Below are 9,595 nucleotides of genomic sequence, written 5' to 3'. Positions count from 1 at the left end.
GTACAGTAAACTTGAATACAAGTTTACAAAAAATGCATCAGTGAATATTCAGCTTGTAACCAACTTCCAACAGTGAAAATTATCATGTATCAATAGTGATCAGAATTGCATTGCAAATTTTAGAAGTAATGCAACTATGTTTTTACCAAGCGAAGTTGAAACCTATGAAGTTACTGGTGCACACTGACAGTACATTGGATTTTTTTGGCTTGCTGAACAGAAAATGGCATTTAAATAAAATGACTTTGAGTTAAAGAATATAATATGTATTAAAAGTACTATCTTAGAGAAAATTAAACAAGAATGAGAAAGTAAACAGAGCAGAACCCTGAAATAGTGATATTTTTCTACCCGTTTTGATGGAAAAGACTCCACAGGTGTCCAGCTTTCTCACAGCATTTTGGAGTGTTCTAGTCCTAGCACAGTGTGGTCGTTAGTAGACTAAAGTAATCCCTGCTTGGCAGTAATGCTGGTGAAAGGTAACTTGCTCTATTGCTAACAAATCGGAGTAACCACTGGCAGGGTGACTTCTTGGAGGCATCCAGTGGAGGCTGAGTTGACAGCACGCGATTGCAGTTACAGTACTGCTTGCTTTGATACAATACCCAACAGCCTTCAGGGTTCAGGTGTCAGTTTCCTCACAGGATTTACAAATGGATGGTTTTGAAACAAAAAAAACCCCAAACAAACAAAAAAAACACAAAAAAGGAGCATAAGACAGTATTTTCACCTGTACAGCTACCGATAAAATGAATGTTTTTGTTACAAACTTTCCAGTCTGCTTTATAAAAAATAGTCTTAGTTTTACTACTAAATAAAAACTGTGCTGTGATCTGTCACGTTCTTGCATTGTACATGCTGTAGTTGTGTGTGTTAATGAAGGTGTAGAGATTTGTGACCTAGCGCTCTGGATATATCAGAAGCCTAAAAAGCTGATTTTGGTACATAAAAGTTAGGTAGCAATGAAAATTCATTCTATTTATTTTTCCTAAAACCTAGGAAAAGCTACAGTACATTGCTAGATCAGTGGCCTCAACCCTGAGCTGAAATAAAGGACCTGCCTTGGCCAAGAGACTTAGTCACATTACTACCACAGCTGCACAGCAGAGACAAAATAACCTGTTTGTGGCCTGTTGTCTCAGCTGTAAGTAGTGCGAGATTCGGTTCTGTAATGCTTGAGAGTTGACTGGAGACCACCATATTCATTTTCACTACAGGAAAAAAAAGAAAGGAGAACTCAAATTCAGAGATTCAAGTGAAAAAGCACTCAACAGGGACAGGCGGTATGTCCAGCTTCTGGAGACCAGAGAACGTAGTTAGTGGTAGACTTGTCAGTCTTAAGCGTTTCCCACTTGGTAGAAGAGATTATTAAAACACGTACCAAACTACAGTTAAAGAGACTTTCCAGAAAGAGTCACTTGATTTTTTCCCCCAGAACTGAGCATGTCTCTCTCTGTATCTGCACTGCATCACAGAAGACGAGTGAAAACTTAAAGACTGTCTGACAAAAGGATTCAACCCAACTGCTAGCAGAAAAACTTCCGCTCTTTTCTCACAGGAGTCAGAGTTGGCAATCATAAGAATTCTTACTGCGATACAGCCTACTGCACCTTCCTGTAGGGCTCAATGGCACCGAGTATCCATGGCTAGGAGCATTCATAACATGAAGCATTCTTGCCTCCTAAGAGGATTTTTTTTCCTTTTAAAGAGCAGAAACTGTAGAGACAGTATTTCACTTAATGGAAAAACTAAACCCAGCAACAGACTGAAAATAAAGGTTGTAAGAATCACTTACACTTCTAGTAATGCACACTTCTCTGTGAGCTGATCAGTTTACGGATGGTATGGTTTTTGTTAGTTTAAGGCAGCAAGTCTTTCAAAATACACAAGCTCACCTCCCTCATGTTTGTGCTACTGTATCCTTATGTGCACAAGAGAACCTCACTAATTTACACTAATGACTGGAAGAACCATTAATTCTCTTGGTAAGTGAACAAGAATAAGGCATTCCATTATATATTCTGATCACTAATTATAATTTAGCTCTAATTATAATCTACCAGCAAACATAATTCTGTGTTTTAGAAAATAGTATCTCTTACCTTCAGATATAATTATGTGTGCAGATTAGTGGGTTCTGCTGTGTAAACACGCAGGTGCATAAGCAATTTTCAGGTTTTTCTTCATTACATCTGACAAGAAGTTAATGCCACAGACAGAGACTGTGGGAAAATAAATTAGGATTTCTCTATAATTTGTGCAGATATGCACAACTGGGCAGTAATTTATAGCTCAAAAAAAAGGACACGAATGTTTACAAACTCAAACAAAGCAAAATCAGCAGCAGAAAGCAAGGCCATTCCCCAACCATAAATGGCTTGTATTACACTATTCCAAACTATATGAAACAAAAAAAGAATACAAGTAACTAACTTTTATATACAAGTTTGAAATCAAGTAAAGCAAACAGTGAAAAATTCGTTGATGCTTCTAACAGATGATATTCACGTCTAAATCCTGGTTGAAGTAGACTGTAAATACAGACAGAAGATAGGATGCAAACTACATGGTGGAGTTAAAAAAAAAAAAAAACAACAAAAAAACCCAAAAGGGATCAATGTGCATTGTAATGAGATAGAAATTTCCCTTCATATGTGCAAAAATCCACAGTTTCATTAATGTAGAGGTCATACTTCTAGTAGCAGATCTTAGACAAAACCAGTCTCCCTACATCCTGGAATCTACCTGTTTACATCAGCCACTTTAAGTGCACAGTACCCTGTTCACATATATAGTATTCAGCAGTTTCTGGCATTTCTCAGAAATTGAATGTTTACCTGCCTTAAATCTTGAAAACAAAGGGGAGAGTTCATCCAGGGCATCATACCATTGCTTTCGAGTTATACCAACAGTTAAATCAAACTCAAATTCTCTCTTCTTCCATGGTGGCAGGTGTCCTTACAGGACTTGTAAACAGCAGTACACAATACTGTAAACAAATAATTTAAGTTCTGCTTTATACAAGATGTTAATTTAACCCAGGTCTACCAAACGGGTGAAAATGAAAAGGGTGGCTTCACACAAAATCCTTCCCTTTTCTCCTAGCAATTCTTTTCACTACATAAATAATCCTGAGCTGAAACAGGGGTCGATGAGAGCCTTTTTTGCATATAAAAACAATGTTCTAGAGTCAGCTCTCATGTTCTGTCAGGAAGTCAATTGCTGGAGAGATTAAACTGAAGTATTTCGAACGATTTGTTACTTTGGAGGAGGACTTATAATTTGGTGTGGCGTCCAGTTCTAGACCCAGATGCTGAGCTTGCCAAGGAAGCTGATGCTGCTGCATCCTCAGCTTCCTCCAGCTCCTCGTGTAGCTCCTGGCTAACACTAGACTGGAGGGCTGCAGGAGTTAGCCACTCCTTCGGCAGACAGCTCTGGAGAAATGGTATACAAGAGCTGAAGTAGGCAAGGCGATTCACCCACCGTGGAATCTCTTTTCCACACAGAATCTAGGGGGAAGGGAAAAGAAAGGATTAATTTGTCTTCTGGATTCAGCAGTAACAAAACTACAGTACTGTAAATAAAAAGCAAAGGCTGGAGCAGCCTTACGATTTATGTATCACAAACGCCAGTCAAGAAGCACTCAAGTTAGCTGCACTAAGACAACTTTCTCCATCAGTAAGAGCAGCATCCCAAGTCACACAAGGAGAGTTGTTTTCCACTGTGAGAGTTTGACACATGGTTCTACACTTTTCTTTTTTTTTTTTTTTTTTACAAGTCCTGAAACGCCTAACCACCTCACTCTTTTTGAATAACTTCTATAAAAAGCACAGAAGTGAGTTAAGGTATGCTTTCTATTCACCACTAATTCCTCAGAAACAGAAATTGCAGCAGAAATCTCACTATTACAAAAACCCTGAAATCAAGCAGTCAAAAAGACAGTGTCAATACTACAGTTACATGGAATTACGGATACAGCTGAGGCTATTTACTGTGACGGCCTGTGATGATTTTGCACAAGATGTCACTATCTTACAGCACACAGGCCAAGCACACACACTTAGGTTCACTGGAACAAGAGGAGCTATACAGTGCAAAGCTGGTTTCAACTCCTCAAAAATATACAAAGCTGCATTAAATACTTGTTTTTACTGTACATCAGTCATTAAATGGTTTCGTTGTCACTATGGAAGGAGTGAGCTATTTTACTTAACTACCTCCACGTTCACTTCTGGTATTACTTACTCCAGTGCAAATCTGGAGAAAATCATAGCTAATGGGAGCATTACTCTGCTGTAACTGAGCAGCATTTAACTTGTAATTATATCCCTATTTTTATAGTCAATTTGAACACCAAATAGGACAAGACATACAATAGAAACAACATGACCATGCAGTTGAAGAGTATGGCAAAAACCTGGCCATATAGGCCAGATTTCATACTAACTGCAGCTTTGCCAGTGTCTCACCCTACTTACTTGTACCAGTGTTGCACATGAATCATCATCTCAATAAAATTTTCCAGTACCACCTGAAGATCAAACAGTCTACACAAAACGCAGGCTATACAATAAGTATGCCAATAATTATTTTGAAAAAAAGAACAATTAAATTTTATGGAAGTTCACCATGGAAAAAATAGCCATCCCTTTTTTTGGAGTGCTTCAATGAAACATTAGAATAAATTCTGACAAGCACAGATTGCTAACTACTGGTAAAAATCACAACTGCCATTCCCCTCTTTGTCCTGGGTTACTTGTTCCTAACCCTTTCCCTTGTGTTGATACACATGTGAGTGATCAGGCATTAGATCATATTCGCAAACTGATCATGTTAAAACAAAGCTAAGGGGAAAAAGCAAAGCCCATTCAACTCCACAGTCAGATACTTCGCACGACCACTCCGGTATCTACATGACCAGGACGCAGGTGTTGGTAGAGCAGTAACTTGACAAAAGCCTCTCAAGCAGATGATTAACATCACCTGTGAAACTTCAATGCCTTTGTTATTCTTTAACAGCAGGTCATAACTTTAACAATTATTTTCAGTGTGATGGCTCTGTGGGGAAACACTGATAAAAATAACACGTGGTTCTATCTTCAGTAGTGCTTTCTGAAGCATCTGAAATTATTTTGAAATCCTGTTAATACTTTATTTACTACGTCTCTCAATTAGGAATGCACCCCTGCTCACACACAAACTATGTACTACAACAATATTTAGCGTTTTTGGCAGCAAAACCTTGTGCTTTGGACATAAGCACAAATAAAACCTGAAAAACGGTGACATTCGCGTAAGGTAACAGAGATAGGAAGCTGGAAATTAGGCCAAACATTCCAAAGGACAGGAAGGAGATGATGCTCTGTAGCCACCTGGGAAGCAGCTTTCTATAGACCTTCGTGTTTGTTTACCTCAGATAAAGCTGAAGAAAAGTGATTGCAGTTTTTGTGCATTAGGTGATAAGCATTTCCTTTGAATTCTTTTCCAAGCTCTTCTACTATTTTTTCTATGTCGTCTTCCATAAAGTCAGTACTGCCTAGAACCACAGCCTCTCTAAAAGAGAAACAGAAAGAGTAGAAGGTGATCAGGTTTCCATGATATAGGTGGATTACTGTTCATACATTGCTCAAAAATCACCCCACTGTGGGTGGCCAGATCATTCTGCCCTCCTAGAATAACACAGATTCTTTCTATTCCATTTTACAGCACCACTTTCATCTTTATCATGAGAGATTATTTCCCTGCCATTTGTCCACCTGTAGCTCACTTAAGTTCTTTGCAACTTAACTCTGACAAACACTGGATGCAATTTTCCGCTCATCTCCAAAGGATACTGTTTCTAAAAGACAGCTGAGAACAGGTAAGAACTTGTAATGCAGGGAAGGGGGTCAAGACAATCACACTGAGAAAGTGGAAAAGAGACATGGAGAAACCTTGAAGAGCAATATTTTTCAGCTTTTTCTTTGAATAGAAATTTCACTACCCTGAAAAAGTTACCCCTTTGTATATGCTGTATGAATAACAAAAGCTAGACACGAGTCCACATAATTTGTACACATTTAAGGAATGTAATGGCATGCTAAAAATAATGTTCTTTGCTGTAGACACTTCACTGTCTCATCACCTCTGACCATCTTCCATTTCTAAGTAAAGAAAACACACTAATTTCTCAGAAAGTCAGAAATCCTGTAGTATCATTCAACACATCTATCCTCAAAAATAAATGCAACAAGTCATCTTTTTAATATGCCTTCTCAAAAGCAAGAAAATAGGTATCTTACTTAAATTTAAATGTTTCTCCTAGCTCAGAAGCATTTCCTGGTGAAATTTCAAATATGCCAGAAAAAGGGTATGGATGACCACCATAGGCAAATTCTGAAAGAGAAAGCTCACATTTAACAAAACAGTATACAACAACAGTAAAGAACAGCAGACCTCACTGACTGGAAGATCACTTCACAAGGATCTAAAGCTAGAAACCAGATATCTTATTTACATGGGTAACAAATGCAAGGAGCTGGAAACGAATAGTTTTGTAGCTGCTAGTCAACCTAAGTAAAAACTGACAGGAAATTTCCTACATCAGTGTACAGGTTTAACTTGAATAACTTTACAGTAAGTATATACTGTTTTCATTGTGTAAGTGAGGATTTACAAGTTAAATTGTAAATCCTACCAATGTTCTTTATACATGCTTGTCTTTAAAAGTCCACTTACGTATTCATAGCTTAGGGATTCAAAGTACTGCACCCTCAAAGGTCTGATGCCGCTTCAGCTGTAAGTGTGGCAGTGAGTAGTGGCCTAATAGTTTTTTTAATTTCTTGATTTGCAAGAGTTCAACTGTCCTGAGTTCTTTACTATAGCAAGAAAGTAAACCAGTGCATGCATCTGAAGTCTGCATGTAGCATCTGCTGGCATAAGTACTTACAGTACATGAAAATACCATGGCGTGCTTTAGCTTCCTTCTGTGTTTGTAAGATAACACAACATGCCACACCCAGAGTGCAATAAAAAGCTTTAAGCATGACTTCATGCTTCCTTTCCTCAAAACTCGTAACACATCATCCAAGTCTAGCATTCAGTTTTGTTGATAATTTTTTTTACAATAAGTTAATAAATAAAGTTCGATGTACTTTGAAAAATGCAAGTCATTGTTCTAGCAGGCGTATGACCTGCTATGTGAGAAAGCTGTTATAATGTGAACAGGAAGGGAGGCGCATGTATTTGGCACAGCTCAAGAACTGGGTTTCAGGCACAGCACTATTAGGAGTCAGGTCTTTCTGGTTTGGATTAAAAGAAATCCAAAAAAGTTTTAACAATAAGCATTGTATTTTGTCAATTCGTTGCTTTGACAACAGTTGCAAATCCAGTTACAATATGACCATTACAGTAGCTGAAACATCTATAGTTTAAGATAACTTTGCGCAATGTGGTCTTTGGATCGCATGCCACACCTTTTGCTGCTTCCCCTTACCTACAAACACATTACAAAAAAGAACTGAAGTAGATTTTTCTTCTTCAAATGGATGACCTTTAGCAAGACCATCACCTCAGAGCGTCATTATACTGCTAGGCAGGAGCACCTCAGACCTGAGCCTGTGCTACAGCATGCTCAGAAACGCCTTCTGGCAGCAATGGGGATTCAAAGTGGCCTGAACAGATCAGGCCAACAGATCCCCAAAGTACAACCTATTTAGCAAAATTGGAATGTATTGCTGTATTTATCACAGGTGTATCTTTTGTAAACAGTATGCATGAGATGCCTTTTAAAGAAGTTGTCTCTTTAAAACAAACCAACCTACCAACAACTAATAGACAGTTTTTCCTGAGCATCATGCACTTTTTGATGCCTATCTGCAACAGACTACTGTTTCCATAGTTAAAAATTAACTCCTTGCACTAAGTGCTGGCAGAATACTGAGGAAACATGATTCAACTATGCTTACATGAAGCATACGTTTGTTTTAACAACAGGTATTTCAAAACCTACAATAAAGATTTCTATGCCTAGCTGAATAAATTGCACACTTTTTCATAGTTGCATAGCTTTATACAAGAATGCAAGATGGCTACCGGATTATTTGTATCCAAGGTTTTTTCCAGAGGCAGAAGAGATGAGAACTTTGAGAAAACTGATGAACAGGTTTCAGGAGCCAGACTTCCCTCACTATCTGAAAAATGTTTTTTAAATAACAGCATTACCGAAACAAAGAGTAAGTTATGTTTTTCTTGTACGTACCTCGGCCATACACCTCTATACCCGAATGGAACACTCCAATTCCAAGGGAAGAAGTATATTCATTCATCCAATACTAAAAGGAAAGAAGAAAACAAAAGACTCCAGTTAGTTTCCAATACAGATTTGTTTTCTGATAGCAGACTGACGTGTATTTGTCCCCCACATCAAAAGCATAAAACCCTACTACAAAGTGAAACTGCACAACCCATTTTATGGGAACAGAACATGCCGGTAAAACTCCCCAACTATACACAGTGAATTAATTCCATTAGGTTCTACTCCAGTGTTTTAGTGCTGTCAATGTCTGTCAAACTGGGAGAAATCCAGATTAACTTTTGATATGTCAACAAGTTACAGGTTGTAAAGTTTTCCATTAGGTGGAATACATTCTAGAATCAACTGCAGTAATTTTGCAGGAGCACTTTTTTTTTTAAAATAACATCAGAATGTAGGACTGTAATATACACACACCAACTGTCATTTATAGCAATGACCGCACTTTTGCTTATAACCAGATAAGCATGAGACACACCCAGAGATATGTGAGATGGACTGAAATTACCTTAGTATATGTTGTCCTTGAACACTCAATTGGTGGTCACCATACAAGAGACTAAGCTCTCTCCAGACTCCTGATGTGTCTCTATACATCAGGTGTACATCTTTTGCATAGGTCTAACACCTGTTTCCAACACATCACTTCCATTTTAGCCAACAGATAATAGCTGCATTTCAAAAGGAAACCAGGAAGTGATAATTTAAAAAAAAAAAAAAAGGAGAAAAAAAAGAAAGGAAAGGAAAAAACCCTTCCCTTAGTGTTCTCTTTTCTTTTTCAAAAGCAGCAGCAGCAGTGAGTGCCTATCAGGAGCTAACTATTACCCTCAAGACGTTATGGATGCACAGGGTTCTGGAAAGCGAAAGTCTCAAAATTACTGTCTTTCCTTGACTACATCACCACCCTCAAAGTATCAGTCTCCAAGCAGTACAAAATTTTCAAGTGACACGTAATTTAAAAAGGAACCTCAAACAAAGGCTAAAAAAACAAAAGGACAAAAAAACCCCTCAGCTGTGTCCTTAAAACTGAAATTGGCTAGCAAGAAAAACTTCTCAAAAATACAAGGAAAACATTATTTTGTCAATTACTCCAGTCATGGGATTTTTCCTCCCAAGTTATCTGGTCCCAAAGGGCACCCCTGCAAGCTTCTACAAAGCAGACTTCAAAAAGTCAGGTGGCAGGCAGGATACAGACTGAGGTAGTACCCCCAGCAAATTAATATTTGCTTAGCAAACAGGAAGAAAAAGAAACTATCTTCTTTACACAACCTCTTGACATAATAAGCACTTTCTGATGTGAAG

General features: G+C 38.1%; 1 protein-coding gene across 1 annotated transcript; it reads right to left on the bottom strand.

Moving 5' to 3' along the window:
- Positions 1–1,827: 1,827 nt before the first annotated feature.
- DESI2 (desumoylating isopeptidase 2) lies at positions 1,828–8,306 on the bottom strand. Its single transcript, XM_009585265.1, has 4 exons — positions 8,240–8,306; positions 6,282–6,375; positions 5,412–5,553; positions 1,828–3,509 (listed from the first exon to the last, which is right to left on the bottom strand). The coding sequence occupies exons 1-4, from the start codon at positions 8,304–8,306 to the stop codon at positions 3,276–3,278; spliced, it is 537 nt and encodes a 178-aa protein (XP_009583560.1). The 3' UTR covers positions 1,828–3,275.
- Between the last annotated feature and the right edge of the window lie 1,289 nt (positions 8,307–9,595).

The sequence above is a fragment of the Fulmarus glacialis genome, unplaced genomic scaffold (genome assembly GCF_000690835.1).
Source record: "Fulmarus glacialis isolate BGI_N327 unplaced genomic scaffold, ASM69083v1 scaffold37829, whole genome shotgun sequence".
In the NCBI taxonomy this organism is placed as follows: domain Eukaryota; kingdom Metazoa; phylum Chordata; class Aves; order Procellariiformes; family Procellariidae; genus Fulmarus; species Fulmarus glacialis.
This window is presented reverse-complemented; position numbering and strand designations above follow the sequence as displayed.